This window comes from Homalodisca vitripennis, chromosome 6 (genome assembly GCF_021130785.1).
Source record: "Homalodisca vitripennis isolate AUS2020 chromosome 6, UT_GWSS_2.1, whole genome shotgun sequence".
NCBI lineage: Eukaryota > Metazoa > Arthropoda > Insecta > Hemiptera > Cicadellidae > Homalodisca > Homalodisca vitripennis.
Genome location: NC_060212.1, coordinates 36,295,605 through 36,319,961, shown reverse-complemented (window position 1 = coordinate 36,319,961; position 24,357 = coordinate 36,295,605). Strand labels below are relative to the sequence as shown.

At 31.7% G+C, this 24,357-nt stretch overlaps 1 protein-coding gene across 3 annotated transcripts; it reads left to right on the top strand.

Moving 5' to 3' along the window:
* Window positions 1–2,543: 2,543 nt before the first annotated feature.
* Window positions 2,544–24,170, top strand: LOC124364292. 3 transcript variants are annotated; one of them, XM_046819650.1, is made up of 9 exons: window positions 2,544–2,691; window positions 5,600–5,707; window positions 9,491–9,700; window positions 10,852–11,265; window positions 12,129–12,198; window positions 13,393–13,555; window positions 14,989–15,153; window positions 18,898–18,943; window positions 20,450–24,170. In XM_046819650.1, exons 1-8 carry the CDS (start codon window positions 2,665–2,667, stop codon window positions 18,923–18,925), a joined length of 1,185 nt encoding a protein of 394 aa, XP_046675606.1. In that variant the 5' UTR covers window positions 2,544–2,664; the 3' UTR covers window positions 18,926–18,943; window positions 20,450–24,170. The 3 variants fall into 3 exon arrangements, with proteins under 3 accessions (XP_046675606.1, XP_046675607.1, XP_046675605.1); XM_046819651.1 differs by having other exon boundaries at window positions 18,898–18,955; XM_046819649.1 differs by lacking the exon at window positions 18,898–18,943.
* The last annotated feature ends 187 nt before the right edge of the window (window positions 24,171–24,357 follow it).

Below are 24,357 nucleotides of genomic sequence, written 5' to 3'. Positions count from 1 at the left end.
AAAAAGGATTGAAGAAATAAATATTTGCAAACTTTTAAACCTTGATATAGACGTACATTGTCAGCATGATAGATCCGAAGTATTGATAAATGGAAATGCTGAATCCAACATTTCAAATTATTGACATCTTTCGTTGTTCAAAACCTGAAAATTTTCAGTCTGCTTCAAAATGAATAGCCAGAGTCAGACCGATCTTTAAAGGAGGGGGGTGGATTGGAAATGTGCAGCTATTGTTCAAACTCGATTCTCACAGTAATATTTTTTAAGTCGTTTCCGAACAGTTGAATTGCAAACTTTGAGTATGTGTTTAGGATAATTTACTTCGTAATAGGTAGTAAAGTTTTTGGAAATAGAAATGAATTATGTTGAACAAAATCGATTTTATAAACACATATATCAATTCAATGGACACAGGAAACGCTACTTTTTCGACATATCAAAGGTGATTGATTCAGATATATTGCTCGTTAAGCCAATCAGGGGGGAAATCATCTAGTAATAAATTGGATTAAATTATACATGACAGATAAAACTTAATTGAAAGAGTTATTTGCGCAAGAGAAAAACTTTCAGATCAAGAAATAAAGTCGAGAAAAAAAGGTGTCTCGCAGGGCTCTAACTTTTGACTTATATCGTTTCTGGTATGCATAAATAAAATCACTGACGTGATATCCAATCGAAACAGTTTTATCACTTCTGATGATACAACTTTGACCTTAAAAGAATAAAAGTGATGAAACTTTAAACTAATTCTTCTGTCAATATAAATGAATTGACACTATTTTTTGAAGAAAACAAACTAAAAAGAATCTAGGGAAAACAAATGATGCTTGAATTCAAATTCACCAAACTCGACAATAAACTTAAACGAATTTGTAACACAGGTTGGTCTTGAACAAACAAAAACTTCATGAAAGCGAGTAAAGATCTGGACTGGTGCGAGCAGCTTGCAAACACAGAGATAAGATGCCTAGAGACATTATTGACCTAGTCCTAAGAGGACTTTAAATTACACGTCTACTTAAAAATTTACATCATACCTTTAATTCATAGTCACATATTCCCCACTCTATGGAGAAGAACATTAAAGACCAACTTGAAAGAGATTTTTTTTGGCCAAAATAGGGTTTGCGAACAATACTTGGTTTGCAACAAAAGAAACATTACAATGAATACTATCAATCTAAAGATTTTAACATTGCCGTGCGTCTTTATTCTTGAAATATTAATCGTACGGTATATAATAAATGTTTTAAAACATCATGTTATTAATTTGTATGCTACTAACATCGCAATTTCTTTTTTTGGAGAGCGCCTGATTTTCTCTGATTAAAATGACGTGGAAAAATGCAAAATTATATCATTAAAAAAATTCTAAATTATCTTTCTTTTTTATTCTATGGTTTTATCCAAAACTGCGTCTGAAATTTTGAAAAACTTAACAGCAAAAACACCAACTTGCCAATCTTTCCTGAACCTTTCCGATCATAACCGTGTCCTGGTAAAGCCCCCCCCTCATATCAGAGAGAAGTACATGATCCTCCCAAAACTCCAGCGAGCCTGTAGGAAAAAGATCAGATATAAAATAGGTGTCACGTAATTATCGACTGTTTTACTCGACTGCTATCTGTGAGTTCCGTTATGCATAAAACGTAAACAGTCGCTCACCGTTGTTTGACACTTGTTGACGCTTCAAACATTTCTTGCCCAAAACGTCATTATAACTACTCCCCAGAAAGTATACGGGATTCCGTCACGTGAAGAGCGAGATGAATGTTGCGGGCACTATAACACAAGGATGACATCCCCTTGAATGACCAATAATGGCGAACTCGGCATCAATCATCAGAGGTACCGTATATTGATAAGGGTTAGACGGTGAGGGAAGCTGTAGACAAGAAAAGTATAAGGGATTGTCTGCAATAGCCTTTTGGAGAAAAGCAGTTATTTGTTATTAAGAACCTAAGTAGTGATCATTAGAGAGGAGATCTTGAATGGTCTTGCGCAGTCATGATATATTTTTAATCATTAACTAAACTATAAAAACTAAACATTGTGTGTGCCACTGATAAAACAACTTTCATTTGTAGTCCATTCCCATGGTATTGTAAGTGATGCGCCTTCATCTCTGTCATGACGTGGTTACAGCTAGTCCCCATGAAGTCAACAGCAGCTCCAACTCATCTGTTAGAGCCTATAAACATTTCATGACTGATATGACCGATGGATCATTATTGTAATAAACGCTTGTAAAACTAATCAAGATGATATTAGAATACATTAGAATCAATTTATGTAATTTGTTACTTGAAACGTATTTATATTCTTGAACTAGGCGGATATCATCGTATCCTAAATTAAATAAATTTAATTAAAACAATTCTTCAGCTACTGACTTCATTTGGGGCGTAACACATTCTAAGGAATAAGGTAAAACACTGCAAAATAATAACTCTGGGTAATTACTTTATTACTTTGCCAATTAATTATGTAAAGTGCACAGGAAGGCAAGAGCCCTCAACAAACACTCTGGTGGCCAGCCGGTGAACTAGCGCTGGGGTTGGTTAGGTGGTTCATCAGTTTGAGAACACTTAGCTATTGAAAATTCCGATTAATAATGGCATTTCAATCATTATAATTGTGTGAGAAGACCAGAGAATATGCATGAGGTCTAAAGGATTCCACTTGGAGGTGAGACTAAATTATTACAGCATGCAAACTATATTATTAAATTACTGTAATGTCATAAAGAATCAATCATGTCTATGAATAATAAATACTTTTTATTAATTACATTATTAGAATTTAAAGTAGTTGCGTGAATTAACTTAAATCATATGATGTTATATAGAATATTAATCGACATTAGAAAATATGTATAAAGACAGTAATATTTCCGGACCGTTATCACTGTAACCTGCGCGGAGCGCCTGGATCAATACTCTATAGGCCTACCGCATAGCACACCTACTTGCAAGTAGCAGCTATTTGTTTTGCAGGCTCTCGGTCTATGTACTTGCAATAAACTGTGTATTGCATTTGAATATTTTATCTCTACGGCAAACAGTTTCCTAATTCTAAAATGTATTCAAAGAAAATTAAATGCTAATTTTAAATATTATTAATATTTGAATTTACTGAGTACTTTTAATTCTACAACTTATAACTCATGTAATATGTCTCTATAAATATTTGTGTTTTATTTATGTATGAAAATATCTACATTAATTTATGTACCAATTCCATAATAGCCCAATGATCAGAGCTTACTATTGCAACACTGCATATTTATCATTGGAAAAATGACTTTCAACTATATTTTGTTCATTTTTACAATGCCGTTTACAATAATTTGGTCATAAATTTATATCTACTTTATTATCTTAATTATTAATTTATTGTTATTGGAATATGAAATATTTTGCATTGGTGGAACCTATGAAACAAATTTAAAGCCTCTTTTAATGCAACAAAAGAAATGCATTTGATTAGTTAAAAAATGTCAGTACAAGCCATCTAATCTATTATTTATAAGTTTAAACAATTTCCCAATAAATTATTTGTTTGTGTCTAAGGTTTAAAAAAGGTTTTATGTCACTAGTGGTAATTTGCCTGCATTGATTTAATACAAAAAAAATACATTATAATGCACAAAGACAAAATAGCAGTTCCAAAACCCAATTTAACCATTTTTTGAAAAATCTATTTTTTGGGACCGAAAATGTTTAATACAATACCAAAAGCAATATATGATTACAAAATATACACATTTTTCAAAACTATTAAAATTATGGTTATTAAGGAAACAAAATGTAAATTTTCTTCTGCATACTATTGGTTAAAACGTTTATTCAGATACGATTTGCATATAAGTATAGATTTAGAAGTAATGCAGACATTTGATAAATGGGAGTTATTCTAATCAAAATTAATTGACAACAGTTTATCTGAGCTAGCACAAATTTAATTTAGCATGAAGGAACCTCTGCAGAGGCTTTGCCTTTAGAGGCCCTATATATTCATAAAAGTATGTTTAATAAATATATTGATTGGTATGACGTTATAAGTAAAGTGTTTCCTTTTTGTGAAATTAAACTTATTTTGATGTAAGAGTCATCATGCAAGTGGTATGAAATGTGTGTTAAGTGCTAAATATCGTTAAAGTGATTCTTAAATTATTATTTTAAAATTCTTGTAAAAGTTTACAAGTATGTACCTAACACTTTTATGAATAAAGATATTGTTATTCTATTTGTATTCTTCTATATTTTATTGACTTCTAATGCTTCATGTCAACGTAGAATTATCTGTGATATACTAACAAAATTAAGTCAACCTTTAAAACCCAGTAAACAAAGTTTGTTGTAAATTATATATGATTACAATTATTTTTCAAAATAACGATAACATAAAAAGATTATGTCATATAAAAACTTCTTAATTTTCCTTCAATACATTGTAAAAAAGAAACATTTTGTATTATAAAGATAAAAAAGTTGGATTTTAGTCAAAATATCTGTTTTAGAGTTTCTTTCTCTCTAAATAAAAAAATAAATTTTGGAAAATGTCTAATTCAGTGGTGTAACTACAATTACAGGGGGATGAAGGTTATATTACCCCTTTCCGAGAGAGCCTTAAAAATAAATAGAATATTTGTATAATTCAACTTGTTTGAAATGGAGCAGTAAAATATTTTACCTTGAATTAGGCCTTTCTAATAAATAAATTTTTATATATTCACATGTAATCAATACTACCAGATCGTTAGCATAGAATTCAATAATAATATTGTCTTCCCCAAAGCCAAATTCTAGTTACGCCACTGGCTAAATCTCTTGGAATAACATGCGGCACCATCAAATTCAATGTTGCCTGTATAAAAATAAATCTTCAACTATGTAAATCAGTTTGTTCTCGGGATCTTGTGCTTATAAACAGAAATAAAATATTTTCAGCCCCTCGAAGATAAGCTTTGCTCAAGCTCATCCAACAAAGTCTAAAATATAATTGAAGCATCTTAAAATATGTCAAGTGTTAAGATGAAATTTATTACAATTACTAAAAGCTTTGTTAATATACTATCGAGAAAATTTATGGTCTACAGTTAATTGTATTGTATGTATGTTGACTACAGTGTATTTTGTTTGTGCAGTCAATGTAAATTTGACTCTTGGTAAATTACTGTTGAAAAATATATTTAACTGTGATTTTGATACATGCATGGAAATCAACCAATTTTCTGTTAGAGTAGTTTCTTTATGAATTATTTCGGTACTAAATTTAGATGGTCTTTATCCCATTACATTTTTAAATTTATAATCTGATTAATCTTATATTCTAATAAGTGCTATCTTTTTTTATTTTATAAATTTTTATTGTGTTAATGTTTTTTCTTCAACTGAATCATCGTCAAGAGGAAAAAAAATCAAAATTGCATAGAACAAAAAATATAAAAAATCTGTAAAGAAAAAAGATTTCAGGAATAATTTAAGATATTTTAAATCACTCATAATCAAAACAAAGTTTTCCATTTTGTATTAGATTGTTTATTATTTTAATTTGTGGGTGATATATTATGACTGTAAATGTTTTTGAACAGGTGCTCACGCTTGTCGTGCTCTCGGTTATACCTTGGCCCGGTCCGACCGTCTTCAAGATATCCTGTCCTCGAGACAGTGCCACAATTGTCCGCAAAATAGTCCAAAAGGTATTTTGTAATATTTTAGGTATATTTTTGTAAGATTAACGGTTAATTGACCTGTCATATTAATTTATTGTCTGAAAAATGTTGGTATTCAAGAGGAGTAAAGAAATAGTTCAGATTTAACACTTGTTCAGTTTTGTCTTAGTAGGACCAATTTTTCTGGTTATTATCAAACCATGGTCATGATCACATTTTATACATTAACACAATTCAATACAAGTGGGTTGTCATGGACTGTGTAAACAAGGATCCATTTTAGAGAATTATATTACAGGTTTTCTAAATTTAAAATGGTCTAAACTAACTATTATAGAAAAATTGAATAGTGTCGCTCTGTGTTTGTGTCACTCAGTCACGTAAAAACTACTGGACCGACTGTACTGAAATTTTACATGGACTTTCTTAGGGTTCCTGGTTAACATATAGGTCTGTACCTATTTCAAAAATGACTTCTGACTATGCGCTACTGGTCTTGAAAATTTCCTTTTTGGTTTAATCAGTAGATATTAAATGTTTTTCAATCACCTGTCAAAGTCAAGAATAATAAATATAATAATATATACACATTAAAACAGTTTATAGTAAATGTTTAATGTTATTCATCTGTCAAAGTCAGTTACACTTTACAAATGTCATGTTACATGCAGAAACTTTTATTTGTCTCGGTTTGTTTTTATTGGGATATTTAAACTGTAGTAGATTGAATTTATTACACCATAAGTGTACAAAGCTAAGAACTTCAACTTTAGTATCCCTTTAGACTCAGGGCTTCTCCACACTGGCCTAAAATAGTTCAATTGTTAATGAAGTCATTGGATCTATTCAATAAAATATGAAATATTGGAGAGAAATTTCAGAGGTACTTATAAAAAACTGTTTCACCCTCCGATTTCAGAGCCCCTCCTTTAAACTTAAATCTAAAATGGATAAAGAGATTGAAATATCTTTCAGCGAATATCACTAATCTGAAGATTGTTTGGAATGTCAAAGAATACTTTCATTGCGTCCCTCTTTTTCAAAATAAAATTGCATGCAAAGCCGCTTATAACTTCTAGAATGTAATATTTTAACTGGAATCAATAACAATTGTTCCCATTGTCCCCATAATATTTAAAATTAATCTAATGGATTTTTCTGCATTTTTAGAGTAAAATTTATATTATTTACAGAAGTAGTATGGTAAAGTGACATTCCAAGAAGAGAACAAAACACAACAATGAAACATATTCACTAAACCCTTATTTAATATCAGTATTTTTTAAGTTCAGTTGATGTTTTGAATTATGTAATCTTACTTATATGTATTTATTTTATTGCTCGCATTTATTGTCATATTACCAATGCTTTTTTAATGCTCATGGAAAATAATAATAATTATTATTATTAGAATTTCAAGTTCATGGATATCTGACTCTTATAATAAACATCTTAATTCAGAAAACTACTATGCTGTTCGAATTAATTGGGACAAACATGTTTTTTCTGGTCTTTGTTAGTTTGTGATAACTGGTGATGTCCCAGACCGCTTCAAACCGGTTATAACTGCATAGAAGTAGTGTGCTGGGTTGACCTTGACTGTAAAAAAACTTGTTTGACTGGTTTTGGAGTGTCATTCCTTCAGTTGTGAGCCTTTCTTTGTGGCGGTCGGTGGTTGTGGTACTGTGTTCCGTTTATTACGTGCTTCTTCAAAGATGGATATAACACCTAGGAAGCGTGCTAAAGTTGTTGCTCTTAATGAACACACGTCTATGACTGTGAGAGATATAGCTACAGCAGTTGGTGTGGGAAAATCTAGTGTTTCCAGAATTTTAAAAACATATCAAGATTCCGGATCATTGTCTCCAAAAAGAAAAGGAAAATGTGGGCGCAAACGTAAAACAACTCCAAGAACTGACAAAATTCTAATAAGAAATAGCAAAATAAATCCAAGAAAGACAAGCACAGACCTTCGAAGGGATTTGTTGGATTCTGGTATTGAAGTGAGTACTTCAACTGTAAGGAAAAGACTTCTGGAAGTTGGTCGAAAGGCAAGAAAACCGAAGAAAAAAACAATTTCTTACTAAGAAAATGATGCAAAAACGTTTAGTATGGGCTAAGAAATACCGATCATGGACTGTAGATGACTGGAAAAAAGTTATTTTCAGTGATGAATCACATTTATTTGTGCAGGGATATCTATCAAGTGTTGTTAGGCGGAGTGAAGGTGAACCTTTGCGAGAAGGTCATATCCAACAGACTGTTTAAACATCCTTCTAAACAGATGTTTTTGGGGTTTTTTTACCACAAATGGTACTGGGAGCTTAGTTCCCATCAATGGGATGATGAATTCAGCCAAATACATCGACATACTACGCAGTCGGATAGTTCCATTTATGGAAACATTTGATGGAACATTTCAACATGACTTAGCCCCTTGCCACAATTCAAAATTGGTCAAGACTTTTATGCGGGGAAAACAAAGTAAAAGTGCTTGATTGGTCTGGTAACTCACCCGACCTAAATCCGATTGAGAAACTTATGGCATATTCTCAAGAAACGTTTAGCTAAGATGGATTGCACTACAAAAGAAAAAATGATAACAAGTGCTATACAAGTTTGGTTTCACGATGATGAAGTCAAGAACATGTGTGCTAAACTAGTGGAGTCAATGCCAAGACGTGTAGGTGAGGTCATTTCTGCTAAAGAAGGACATACTTCATACTAATGTATTGATTGTTCAATCTAAATAAGGTATCTAATGATTAAAAACTAATGTTTTAGGAAAAAATTGGTTTTTTTTTTTCATTTGTCCCAATTAATTCGAACAGCATAGTATAAAAACACTGAAGCTGAAAGACAGGTATTGTCTCTTCGAATTAAATCTAAGAACATGAAACATAATGTTTGTATGGTTGATAGAAATAAAAAAACTGTAATAAATTTATAAAAAAAAGTATTACTGCAGTATTTCTATATTTCAGTGATGGTTGTGCAAGCCAGTACAAAACTTTGATGGTATAGGAGGTAATGTTTATAAGGCTAGTTAGGAAGGAAAGTTTTCAAAGACCTCTAAAAAATCAAACATTACTTCCTCCAGATCTCTTACATTTTAAATTAAATTATTGATGATATTGTGACACACCCAGTGTTGTGATTGTGGCAAATTGTTGCTACTCTTGTAAATATGTTGGTGCTCATATTGTGATACATCAGTGTTGTTATTGTGACACATCAGTGCTACAATTAGTGTTACTAGAATCAATAACATGTGAAGATGGGTGGTATGTAATGCATTAGGGTGTATTAGTATTTAAGCATTCTGTCATATATAAAAGAGGATTGATCTCCAGTTTAAATTTAGATAATAAATCAATTATTTACAATTGCTTTGAGAAACTAACTAACTGAGGATAAATTTATAAACTCAAAAAGTACCATTATGTTGATTTCTTAATTTGCATATTTCTTTGTTGTTTAAAAGTTACTCAGTACTAAAAGCCTTACTGTGAAATGTGCCTCTTGCCTTTTACATTCAAATTTTGTCAATAACCGCACTGAGTGTATGGCAATGATAAACCTCTTATATTGTTACAAGAGTTTTAATATTGCCCTTGTCTGGAAGGTATAACATAATTTTAAAAAACAAAAAGATCGGCAGTATCACGGATGAGTGTTCCTGTCCTGATAAGTCATTTGTGGTTCAAAAGTCATCTATAGTGTAGATTTTCTGGTTAAAAAAGGGTTTCTTAGCCCTAATTTCATTTAGTGAAAATTAATCTTTTGAAACAATAATTTACTGTTGCACAGAAATGGATGCCAGTTCTGGAGAAGTATGGTGTGGGTCTACCGCTGGACTGCCCTTTCCACCCCTTGCGGGACATCTTCAGACCGCAACAGGCGGCCAAACTGCAGCACCGCAACAGTCAGTGGACATGTGGCTTCTGTGGCAAGTCCTTTTATGACGAGCGCTTTCTAGATCTCCATTTTGACAACAGACACAAGAATAATATTAACATGGTAGTACATTTTTATTCTCATCAGAATAATATATTGGAAACAGAAGTCAAATTCTTAGTCTATTTTTGTTATGGTTTAGTTTTAACTCAGTAGTGTAGCGAAGAAAAGGTTGTGGTTTACAACCCTCGTTTTACAATCTTCTTTGGATACACCAAAATAAATCAAAGAGCCAAAATAGACTAAGTTACTCCTTGTATAGAAAGTACATAGCTTTATAGGGCAGGTGGTGAAATCAGACATTTATGTGTTACTTTCCCTATTGGAATAATTAGATAAAAAGTCATCTAAGAGACAGTATTACACCTTTTATTTTACACATTGTATTTCATACAATATAGTCCATAATAAATTAACAAGTCTTGTTTATTTCACATTGTATCCCACATCACATATTCATACTATGTAAATTAAGCAATTAAAAGGACAACTGAAAATATCTTCCCATAATTATTGATTCTTAGTTACCTTAAAAATAAAAATAAAATGCAGGGATGAAGAAACTCTTGATTTTCAAACAGCTGTTGAAGTTTTATGGGCAATTTTCTAGGTTCCCTCTAAAATTTAGAGGGAATCCAGAAAATTGTAAAAAATTAAATATACTCTTGTTTCAAATTTTTTTAATTTTCAAATTGAAATACCTCAAAAAACTGTTAGATTTTTTTAAATTTACAAAAATGCAAAAAATGTGTATTTTAAAGACAAATCCAATGACTCCTTAGTTCAGTGACTAGGATGAAGATTAAGTTAAATAAACATGGTGCTGTAACAAACAAAGCATTTGGTATGCAGATATGATCTGTGAACATTTCTTAACCGTTTATTAGTTGTCAGGATTCTGTAAGCTTTCATTCATAAACAATTTTATTTTATTTATGTCCAAAATTCACATATTCTTGGAAATGGTTCTAAATTTTATTATTACTTTCTTCAATAACACAATAATTGTAATTAACCATGCAATATTTTAATAATGAATAAGAAGTGGAAGTAAGTTTATCGATAAAAGAGTACTTATTACAGTAAAATTAATTTTATATATTCTTTTGAATGCTGTTTTGTACAATTTATCGTTATCTTGCATTGATCTACAATTTATTTTGTTTAACAAAAATTGACAGATATTGTAGAATGACTTGTTCCTGAATGTGTAGGCGGAGGATGCTGTCTGCTTGGCAGACTACTGCGACATAATGAGGTGTGAGGTGTTACGCACACAGGATCTCGGCTCAGAAGTGTCACCCGGTAACACTGACATCGAGATATGGCGGGAGGCAACTGCGTACCACACAGCACTGACTCCCGCTGGTCCGCGGGACCTGGCACGTGTGTCACTACGTGGAGGCGTGTTACAACGTGCTGACACACCTCCTACGCCCCCCGCCAGCACACACCACTGCCCCCGCTCGGCCGCCCCGCCCTCCGATACTGAGAACAACACCGCCGACGTCTGTGATAACCTGCTCGACTCCTCTGTACCGCCCAAACACCAACGAATCAGTGAACTACAGAAGCTCAAAGCCAACTGCAAACCTGAAGAGCTGCAGAAGCTCAAGATCAGGTGTGAGGTAGGAACTGGACCAACTTTAAATGAATTAGTTACTTGGAGGATGATTCCTCTCACCTATTCCCCAGTAAGTGAGAACTATCTTGCATTGTTCCACAACCACAACCTAGTTTTTCATGGAACCAATATAGGCAAAAAGACTGAGTTTCTATCATTGAAAGTAATTAAATGTAAAGAAAAATATAAATCAAATTTAACAACACTGTAAAATTTGTAATAATTAAAAATTATCTACAATAGATTATCTTTTTGAAGCAACAGTGTTTTTTGGTTGAAACCACCAAAACATATTTTTCCAAAAATGTAAAGTTTCACACAAATCAGCTTGTCAAAGTATAATAAAAAATCTTCATTTATTTATTTAATTTTAGGTTAATTTATGTATTTTCCAACAATAATAATATATGAACAAACTTAATTTATCTTAAATTAAAAATTAATAAATGAATTTATTATTTATGAGTAAGCCTCTTTCACATTAATTTATTTCTTATAAAGTTGGTTTTTAACATCCATGCAAAAGTTTAAGGTTTTACCTCGAAGAATGAGACTTTATCTACAGACTATGCATGCAGCCAACCAAACATATACAATGCAAGAAGCATGACAACATTTTTTCTCTGTAGCATAATTAAACTGAGTTGTTTCATGTGATTTTAAAGCATCTGGATGGTCATAAGTAAAAAGGAAAATAAAAAAAGTGAGTGGTCCAATATTTATTGGACTGTGGCATGAAAATGGATAATTAATTGCTTTAAGAATCCATATAAGAATCTAATATCATAGTTGGCTCTTACCTCTACCTGAAAATTGCAGCTGGTAAGTTTTAAAAATATTGAGTTTTCACAAAATCTTTTTACTTAGGTGTTGGTGCGTGATTGTATTGCCGGCCTTCTAGTCAACCTGTCCATTCAAGATTTTAAAGATGTTGAAGGTAAGTTCCAATCGTAAGGTCCGTTTTAGATTGCAAACTTGCAAATTCTTTTAGATGAGTTCTTCAGTGTAATTTGAAGCAGCAATCAAAACAGAGTAAAAAAGAAAGGAATGGAAAAAGAGCAGAAATGTGGTAGTTGTTACCATCAACACTGGTTTTTTTAAATCCACTTAATTCCCATGCTAAGAGGAACAAACTATTAATAACGGTTAAAATTGTGAGGTGTAAAAAATCATTCAATTTCAAATTCATTTTTGTAATGTTTAAACCACATTATAAAATGTTACTATTCTACCACTCCTAGCAAAATATACAAGATATGCTTATTAAGTAAGTACTATTTTGAAATTCCACCACTGTAGCACTGCGGTTGGTGTTCCACGCTTGTGCACTGTCTACCTAAAGCTGTTAGCAAACCATAGACACATCTTTTAATACAAATTTCAAAAGTCCCCTCAATTAAGAATCCCGCTGTCTGTGAAGTACATACTGTAATTTGTTTTCTTGGTGCTAAAGGTGTGAAAGCAGTTTAAACTGTCCGAATCGTTAAGTTTATGGACAAAAACATCATGAGTGATGGAATGTCATTAAAATGGGTAAGAACTTTAAATGATGGGCAAAAGAATGTTCATGATAAGAAACGTAATGGCAGCCCTCATTGATCCCTAACAATTTAGTGCAGAAAGTGAATTATAAAGTGAAAATGAACAGAAACTTTTCACAATTTGTTCATTATCAGAAGAGTTTCCTGAAGTTTCAAGTTGTGTTCTCTATAACGCTTTTATCAAGTAATCTGTTTTGCTGTATTACAATGTCCATCCACATGCGCAAAACAAACACGAGATCTCATCACAGCATTTTGCGAGGAACAATTTGATAATACCTCTAACAGTCCCAATTTAACGCTCAGTGACTATAATTTGTTTTTTCACCAGAAGAAGCACCTTGAAGGTTTAGCACCGCTACAACGACAATAATGTCCAAGGTGACAATTTTCTAAAATGGCAGTAAACAAAAGGTTGTTTTTAGATATGATAAGTTCCTTCATATTGATGGCAATTATGTAGAAAAGTAGATAAAAGTGTAGTCTTTCATACAAAAATAAAATAGTTTACTTGATTTTTTATATATAAAAAATGTGTTTATTTACTAAAACATGCCTCCTCAATAGCAATTTCTTCTTCTGTTTGGCAGAGGAGCTGAACCAAGCCGTCTGCTGGTACCTGACCTGTGACCGCTATTGGCAAGACTCCCCTTCGGACCCACGTCACTTTCCCTGGGGCCTCGTGTTCGTCTTCGTCATGGTCCTCTCTCTCGGCATCTGCCTCTGTTACTACATCATCTGGGTTCTCTTTGAGTGAGTCAGTTACAACTTTTATAGTACTATAATTCACCAACTGAAAATATTTATTTAGAAGTTATGTTAAAAAAATAATACCATAACCTCACACTAAGTAAATTGAGAAAGAACTTAATCTGGATATAACAATTCATCAGAACTCACCAAATAGAACAAATCGGACAACGTATTTAGGACTAATAATTGATGGTGATTTATCTTGGATAAATTGTGTTGGAATGTAGCGAGTGCAATTTTGTCAGGAATTTGTAACTGAAAAAGAGAATGTATTTTGACAATTTTAAAAATAGTTCTTCAATCTTTAATACATTCACACTTATTATATGGAATATGTATATAAGAGGACATTTCTAAATATAAATTATAAAAATCCTTACAACAAATCCATAAGATTTATGCCATTAATTTGTGAAATTTATAAACAATAAAGTATAACAGAGAACAACACAATGAATTTCTATTGAAACAAACCACTGCTATAGTTCTAGGAATCAAGTAGTTTTGGATACACATTATTTAGATTTAAAAAAGTAAAACTAGTTATGTGGGTAAACACTTCTTTAAACAGGTGCCAAATGAAGTAAAGAGGGACTAAAAATACAATAAATTTAAATACAAACTAAAACAAATTAGAACTAAGAAAGCAATATACTTGTTTTCAGAATTTTCCTAGGTATTGTATGTTAAGACATGCAATAAAAAAATTATGAAAAAATATAAATGGTTACTATTCATAAAAGTTATTATATATAAGGTTTCTGTTTTGTTATCGTTAGTGTTCCTAATTAAAAATTACTGTGACTAACTTTAAAATTAAGAATGTAATAACATACAAAATCAATGTAAGCATTACTAAATTAGTTCATAGAAGTTAGAACATGTGGCAATAGACAACCACTATAAAGAAAGAAAAGAGCCTTAACATACCCGAAAACTGCTTGGAGTTCAGACAGGAGAAAATTAACCCAGGCGTTGTCACAGCACAGTATGCGTCACAAGCATGTTAAGTCAAAAGCACAAACATACGTCATACCAGCACAGGCAAAAGTGTAACACTAACGTTAATGGAAGTCCATTTCCACACATTTTAACTTCCATGTACTAATTGTCTTCTTACCTGATGAAGAGGATGGATTTCAATCCTCAAACCGTTGTTATACATTTTGAACTTATAAATGTCTGTGAAATGATCGAAATCCTGTTATCCTCTCAAACCTTCCATCGTCAATAACAAACTTGAAACAAAGCATTATTACATGTCTTTGACGAATATACATCTGTTTTATTTGTAAAATTGCTCCATTTGGAACAAACACTTAAAACTGTAGTGGGATTCCATACTCCTCAGTGACCACCCTAGGCACACCAAAAATACATCTAGATTCACACTTGCTCCAATTGTAATGTAACGTAACGTTTGGCGTCTGCAGCTCAGATGACATGAGTGTGGCCAGCACAAGTGTAACGGCCAGCTCGTCTCCGGCGCACCACTCCCACTACAGCGAAGAGTATTATGCCCCCGATGATTTGGCGCACAGCGAACACTACATCTACGTCACTTATCCTCCTGATCTCAAGCGGCGGCTGCTGGAAAGGTTAGTCACGTCATACTGTACTTTCCAACAGAATACAATGTATGTTAAGAGTTGACTCAGAGGTATCCAAAGTCACATTATATGATATCTATAATGTCATTTTGGAACCAACATAACGTAAAAGTTGTAATGAAATACAACCTTTTTGGATTTGATCACACCGTTAGTTAGAAAAACCTTTACAGTCTATCAAATAGTTGTGTAGAATATGCAAATATCGTAGAGATCTTGATGTTGAAAAACTTGTGGATTGGATATTAAAGGAAGTAGTTGAAGACAAACAAAAATCAAAACAAAGACGTCAAGAATATAATAGTTTGAAAAAGTTCCTGTAATTAATAGAAGGCATTTTAATTAAGTAAGTACTGTTTTTATATATAAAAAAAATCAAGTAAACTTTTTGTAAACATTTTATATTTATATGAAAGCCCACATTTTATTTACTTTTCTACATAATTGCCATCAATATTAAGGCACTTTCCATATCTAAAAACAAACTTTTGTATACTGTCGTCACAGAAGATTGTCTCCTGATTGTACAGAGACTTCAACGCGATCATTTTGACGCTATTGATGTCATTGCGGTGATATCCTCAAAATTCTTCTTCCAGTGAAAAAAAACAGTTGATAGTAATTGAGCGCTACCACCCAGCAGAGATCACTTCTGGCTGGTTAATATCTTCCAGTTGAACCTACCACTGGGCACAGCAAAAACCGATGTGTCACTTAAATCTGGGCAACCTTATGGATGTCCAGGAGTGGCACATCACTAACCGCAAGTGTTGAGATTCTGGGGTACAAGGGCAATTCGATAGGTCTGGTCTACTACGGGAGATGGCTGTTGGAGTTGGTGGGGTTTGTTTCCTTCTGCTGGGGGGGACATGACTTTGAGATAGTGCATGGATCTCGATAGGAGGTGGCCCCTACCCCCTAACCTTATAACCTTACCCATCCTGAATATCCTGTCACTCCGGAAGCAGTGCTAAGGTCCTGTAGGACTAAGTGCGATTTATAAGTTTCTTGTCCTAAAAAAAAAAAAAATTGGGCACTACATCCTCAAATTTTTTTCCTCAAAGTTTGGGAATCATTAAATTATTCATAGCAAAATGTTTTGATGAGATCTTGAGTTTGTTTTGCCTCATGTGGATGGACATTGCAGAAAAACACAATTCTTGATTAAAGACTTCTTGAAAATTGCAAAAACTCTTCTAATAATGAAGAAATTGTGAAAAGTCTGTTTATTTTCACTTTAAGATTCACTTTCTGCACTAAATCGTTGGTGATCATTGAGGGTCGTCCACTCCGTTCTCCATCATGAACATTTTTTTGGATCTCTTTTAAAGTTGTTACCTATTTTAATGCCATTTCATTACGCAGAATGTTTTGTCCACGCACTTCACAATACTAACGGTAAATGTCAACTGCTTTCATGCCTTAAGCCCCAAGAAAACAAATAACAGCACGTACTTCACAGTCTGCAGGATTCTCAGTTGACGAAGTTCTTTGAAATATGCATTAGCACATGTAAGAGGGATCAATTTTTGCCGTAATCGCATATGTGGCGTGCTAATAGATGTAGGTAGTTAGTGCGAAATGCCGAACACCAATCGCAACGCTACAGTGACAAAATTTTAAAACAGTATTTAAAAACACAGCTCACATATGAAATATTGTATATTACTGTACATAACGGATTACATTGAAAATTACTTTATGTACTGTAATTTGATAAACTTTCTAATTAGGCTTAGAGACCTTACTAGATAGTATTAGTTTAGAAATTGACAGTGTATTCAAAGATTATTGAATGTTCAATAATGCCAATTATTAATTTAAAACCAAATAAAAGTTTTTTAAATAAAAATCCTCAAAATGTTTGGCGTGTATAAAAGTTATCAAAAAGTGTGTACTGAAAGGTAAAATGCAGCTGCGTATCGTATTTCAATCAATTTTGAAAATGTAATCATTTTCAAATCAGAAAACACTTTGAATGCATTGTCTTTGAGTGAATTATTATACCGTAGCAAATATACAAACTTAGTTGTAAAATCTCCCCAGTAAACATGTCTTATTTAGTGAAAGTTATCATTGTAGTGTTTTACAAAGTAATAGAATAGCCAAATCAAAATAGCTCTCCTTTAGTTCCTATTATATTTAATATTAAATAAACTGTCATCAGTCAGTTCTCACTAATCTAACTATATGTTCATAAATCAGTCATGGATTAAATGCCATGGGAAAGTTATACAAAAGTTTTGATTTTGATTTACGTTATGCAAGTCTACTTTTTTATTAATTTATAATTATTTTAATCTGCATTGTCCATAAACAGTCTTATCGAATAAAGAAGTTCTTGACTCTGACCACGATTGATGATCAATCGTATGAATGAAACTCTGCGTGTTTGAGTTGTTATAGAATCCATTCTGCCATTGTACGTTGTTTTTGACCATTGAAATATTAAAACAGTTTAAAATAAGGTTTCACATCTTATAACAGGCAATATCGTATTTTATAAAGAATAATTCCAAATATGTTATTGCATTATTGGATTAAGCAGAAAAATTTAGAAATTTGGATTTGAATTATTACCACGATGTACTTTTTTGGAAAATTTGTATCTTGAATGTTGAGGCCTTTTAATTGAAGTACCCATTGCACCTAGGTGGGAAAAAAGACAAAGAAGCTGTTACTTTTTGTTTAGCTACCATTAAATTTGACAGAGTACCATAGCCATACTAATTAAAATGGATGTTTTTAAAAATGTTGCTACTTTTAGCTCCAAAGGTTAAAAAAAAAACATTAAGCAAATATTAGTAAGGAATTTTGCCAATCAAAATGTTAAGAAACAAAAGGTTTCCCCTTTTGATAGTTTCAGATGTTTAAGATGAATTTTTCAAAATCAAAAGTTTCTCTTACTGGTTACATTTTTTGTTTTTATGAAATACACACTACTTTTTATGTGTGTTTTTACTGTTACTTTTCAATAAATATAACTTATTTGCTTATTTAGTATTATAAATAATCCAGCAATGAAATTATTACTAGTTTTCTAAATTTCTAAAACTAAATAACACTGAATGGCTGTAAACTAGACAGACCTCTTTTGTGGTTTATGTATCTCTGATATTGAAATGATGCGAAGAGTTTGTTTTGAACAGTTTTCGTGACTGACTTTTTTCGGATCTCTTCACTCATATGTGGACTTCAGATTCTACGAGTCAAGTCTGTGACAGTGTCAGATTCAGACGCTGCTCTGGATGGAAAGTGACATGGAGCTAATCTCAATATTCCTTTGTAGTTACGTTCTATATTTACGTACAGGATGTTTATTACTAAATTAAATATTTTCATACTTTTATATTCAACACTGCATAAAATAAAGGGCTTGATGAATAATTATACTGTATTGTTTTAATAGTATAGAGTTCCCTTCTTAATCAACAGTTATTTAATATATATGATTTTAAATTAGTAGGACTAATGAAAATTAGCTGTGGAAAAGGACAATATAGCTGATACCTAGTTAAATACTGAAATTTTTCTGCTGAAATGACAAACTTGAAAACGTGAACAAAAAAGTTTCATTTAAAGCTTTCAAATCAACCTCTCAAACCTTGGTGAAGGATTTAATTTACACAACAAACATGAAGAGTATAGATTACTGGGAGTTGACTGGCTGTACATGGTCCTGTTTGTGTTTAGTATAGTGTTTTATATGTTTGTATGTTGCATGCCCTGTAGCTGTTACAACCGAACAACACGTCTGTGAGTGCTCTGATAGAGGAAGGTAATACTGAATGTTAGTAACATTTATTAGTTTATAGTGTCATTACATTACAATTATTAACGTATTACATAAGATATATAATATATACACAAATATTACTGCTAGTGTAATATTGATATTTATAATCTCCTTTTAATCATATTTCTGCCTGTCCTCATGGGCCACTGGCCTGTGTGAGGATCTTATCAAACATAATAAGGAGACTCGGTAAGGTACAAGGCCAATGGTTTTGATAAAAAGTGCTGATTATAGACAGGATTTGAACCTGCACTACATCCAAAGTATTACTTAAGTCCTAGACCACTCAGTCATCAGCTCTCCAAAGTGGAATTGGAATACCCCTGGAATAGCAAGGATGTTAGCAAGTTCTCCTAACTATAAATAAATCTTTAATCTGTAAAACATAACATTTTCCAATAACAATAATTGTATCTTTTGGATGTGTACACTACAATTGAGTAAGTCCACAAGATAATTAACAGAGTTGGCTTTAGTAAGTGTGAGGCCGGGTCAATACTTTTATTACGTTTTTAGGGCTTAATTTTATCCAGAACCCACTGGAATGCAAGATAGAACATTTATAACGAGCGTAAACACAACTTAAGATTAAAAAAACCAATAATGACAGCATACTAATGTGTGGGCTAGACACTATGCCATATTATGAAACCAGACTGCTTTGCGTAGCAGTTGTGTTTATGAAAACGCTCTGTATTAAGTAAGAAGAATGCACCTTGTAACACTTTTGAAGTTTTAATTTCTATGATGTATATTTCGGATTTGAAGAATCCATTTTCAGGTACTGTAGGTTAAATGAAGTAAACCTCAGTAAACCATTTTATTGTATAGTGTACTGAGCTTCCCAAAGAAATTCTCTGTTTGAAGTTTGTTATTGACGATGGAAGGCTTGTGAAATGGAAGGATTTCTCCAGACATTTGCCGTCATTCAGTGATACAAAAAATCAATAACACTAAGTTTTAAGATCTGCAATCTGATCGCTTCCTCAAGTGAATAACTTACCAAACATATAATTACAATATAGGTTAAAATAAACTAATCACACCACAGCGTTGTGTCACGCTTAAGTCAGGAATCACAACCACCATGTTGTGTGTCAACGTCACTAGTTCTAAAACGTGCACTTAATAAATAAATAAAAACTAAACACTAACTATTGAAACTGAACTAAAGAATATAGGTCACAATAGGTGTGCATTTCCCGACCAACCACCTATGACTGACCAGAGGCCAATAGTAAATGGCAATTGTCACAGCAGAAACAAGATGGTGGTAAAAAAGGAGGGAATGGGAAATTTTATTACTAGTTCATTCTAGAAACTGATGAAGGTTATTTCAAGCCCAAATGATTAAGATATCTTATTTTTGTGATTTATATTGTGGTAATTGTAAACTTTTGTCATTGTAAATTGTGTAACGTGATGCCTTCTAGCATTTAAATTACTTTATTTTACTAATTAAAATTTAACTGTCTTTATCGTTTCTAGCGAGCAGCTGTTGACTAACAGCGACACAGACTCAGAGGAACATCTCGTATGACAGTGGTGGCGGAACCCAATCGTGGCAACGGACTCGTTTAAATTAATCAATTGTACAAATGCCTTTGCTAACTTCTATCATTATTGTCGCTCGATTTCAATGAAGTGATTGCAGAACACTTGTGTTACAAGAACTATACAAACCAATGTAGCTTTTATAGAGAAAATCAATTGATTCTGTTGTAGCGAACGTATTTATCACTTCTTCACTTCTTGTTTCAGATAATAGAATAAACGTTTCCTCTAGTTTTGTTAATAACTGTTTTATAAACAGGTTAAGTTAGCTTTTATTCATGGTAAGTTTTGTCAATTAACATCTATGATTTTTATAATGTCCAGATATTTTATTGATAATGCAAACAAAAAAAGGAAAAATCAATTTAAAATGTTTCATGTTGTAATGGTATTGGAAACTAAAATATAATTTTACAAGATATATTTTACTTATACAAGTTGTTTTACTTTTAACATTTAGCAATTCAACTGTGAGGGAAACATTGGAAAATATTTCAACCATTTGACAGTATTCAGTTTTCCAGTTAACTCTAGTTGAGGCAGTGCATAAAAAAGATCATCTATATGTAAATACATAATTTGAGTTACCAAGAAGTTACTTAACTCTTTTATACTGGTTGAAAACCACGGAATTGTATATGCCCTCATTTTTCATGGTACTTACATGGTTCTATTGCATACTTGTGAACCAAGAAAGTTGAAAAATATAAAAAAATATTTTACTTTAAATTTTATGTTTATGATGCAAAAATGTTCAGAGTAAAATTATATTTTTTTATAAACTTATAATAAAAACGTGTTCTATACTCAAAACAAATTAAATATTTTAATAGAAGACTACATATCAAAGTAGTTGAAATTGTTGATTTATTAAATAATAAAGGTAAAAAAACAAATTTTTTAGGAGCAAAATTTGAAAAGTTTCTTAAATACAAAATTGAATAGTTATTTCCATGAAGTGTGTATTTTATTATGAGTTACATGTAGTGGTAGACAACTGCTACCTGGTCTGTTTCAGTAGTAAATTTTACTAGGTCTTAAAAGGGTTAAATATTTCATTGTTTAAGTTTAAAAATTGCTAACAATGCTCTAAACTCTCGTCAAAGCATGCTCTGCGTGAAAGCAACACTACAAAATTGAGTACCTAACAGAAGAACTTTAAGATGTTATATATAAAACTCTTTTTCCAACCATGTATTTATTTTTAATCAGGCATTTCAAGATTTTCTTTGACTCAAAATGCAACTACTTTAGAGTTAGTTTCAAAACATTTGCACAAAACTGCTACAGTTGTGGTAATATTAAAGTATGTAACATATCATACTGCCAAATAATGAAGTGTTTTAGATATTGGAAAAATGTGCAATCCATCCAATATAATGTGTTGTTTATTTAGGTGCTGTCTTAACTAACAACAATGCACAAAAATGCAAATACAGGCTGTTACTGAAAATATTCAAAACCTTAGTCTAAGAGCAGAGAGCGCTATTGCATTTTATACACACACAACCTAGTTTTTTGTGAAATCAGTAGAGAAATCTACATTGTAATCTACAAAAAAATCTATTGTAAAATTGGGAGAGAGTAACTCGTTTTATTAAAAGGGCTATAAAGATATAACAAAAATAATTTTTTTCTCAGATCATTTTAATTTTAGTATCATAAAAAGCATACTTACTTAAATAATACTCATAAATAATATGTCAGTGTCAAACTAAGAGACTCGGTCATCACTTTCAGCCAAAACACTGGTTTTAATAGAGTTGACTGAATCTAATTTATCTTTTATCTGAATCATGTATCAAAATGGAAGATTTGATCGGAGATGTAGTTATTGTTTTGTGTCTAAATTCTTTTAATACCCTTACATTTCAATCCCTAACAATACTTACGCTTATGGCGATCAATTTCTTTCTTAGGGTAATTTCATCTATCAATTTACAAAAAACTAGGTTGTATGCTCATATTCTGCAAATTGGCTCTCCACTCCTAGATTATCTTGTAACCATATGGTTGTCAGAAAAGATCTTTTTCTTCTAACAAACATGGGTCTGGAACTTTCTTTTTAAGCCTTTGATCTAACTTCAAATGTAAATTTTAACAAAATGCCAAAGTGGTGTCACAATTTTTTTTCAGCCTGAGTCAAATTTTGCTTATTAAAGCCTCCACTGCTTAGAAATATTTACAACTTTATGGCCTAATAAAAACATTGTTTGGCTGCTGTAATAAAAATACAAATTTTACTAACCCAATCCAAGACCTAAATTTTGAAAACAATTACTTGTGAACTCTTGTTCATAGGAAGAAAATATTGTATTTTAAATAGGTTTGAATTAATAGGGCTGAAAGAAAGCCAAGGACTACTACTAGAAATAAGAAAATCAGCAGGTTTATCTTTAAAACTACCATCTAGGGTCTACTGATTTGAAAGAATGCAGAAAAGTACAAATATTTTAGTGAAAAAGAGAATTGGCAACCCTGCTTCACACACTGACTCTGCAACCCAAAGTGGACAGACAACTAGAATGTTCTCTACTGCTTAAGAAAAATTCCAGTGCAATCGAAAATTTCTAAATAGATGTAAAATATATGTACTTTTAAATTTTTTTTCAAATCAGTGGATCCTAGATGGTTGTTTTGAGGGTAGGCCAGAAAATTCTTCTACCAACTAGTGATAATGTGTTTTTAATATGTTATTGTTTATGTTATATATGTTGTAATTATGTTTTATATTTATTTATATTTTATATTGTACAGGACACATTTCCAAGGGACTGTACATGGGTTTAGAAATCCTCTCTATATAAGTATTGTTAAATAATTGGTATTATGCACAATAAACGTTCAAACAAGAAGTTTTACGTTTTTTAAGTATCTCTTCCTTCAGTGCCTACTTAATGGCAGCATACGCTTATTTATTAATGTCGCAAGTATATTGAATACAATATTTTACGTTTAATCTTGTTATTTCAATTATATAATTCAGTATTACAAGCTTATATTACTGCTTGATAAATTGGTTCCAAATAACTCTTTGAATAACATTTAGAGGACAAATATTAGAATATTCATAATGAAATAGATTTGTTTGAGGGTGAGATATAAAGTTATAATTCATTCTCTCCGTTTGTCCAGTATCTTTAGTATTTTTTACATAAGAAGAAGAGAAATATTACAGTTAGGAATAAAATATTTGACGGAACATGGAAAACTGTAGTACTAAAATCTTTGTTACAAACGTAATTTTGAAGCTACAGTATGTCAAAGATTATTATTGACTACCAATTCAAATGTAAAAGAGAAATAGACTTAATAAAAGAAAAATTATTTTGGATGTCAAAATTTGTATAGAAATTAACTATGGTATTTTTTAGTTTCTTCCTGGTGTTTTTAATGTTCTTTAGTTAAATAAAACATCCATACAAATATTCATCGTATACAAATAAAGATGTTTAAAACCATTTCAAAATAAAAAAATCTCTATTTTATGTGCCTCATTTTTTTCAACTTTAACCTTTGTTTTAAGATAGTTTTAAAACTTGTTATGCAATCAATATTAAAAATCTGTTTTGCCAGATTCTATGTTTCAAGCACTTTGAATAGCTGCACAAAATATTTGTACAATTTAGCAGTAAACGTTATTAAGCAATCTCAACACTGTTTACTTATTTAACCCTAGTAATAGACAACTACCATCAGCTCTACTCGTTATTTACCACTCGTACATTTCTTGGTACTTTTGGAGTAATTTATTGCTTATTGGAAAAATGTAACGAAAACTCTAGTTAGCTGTTTGTAGAAAGAAGTTTTTTTATATTTATTTGCTATACTTATGATTAGAA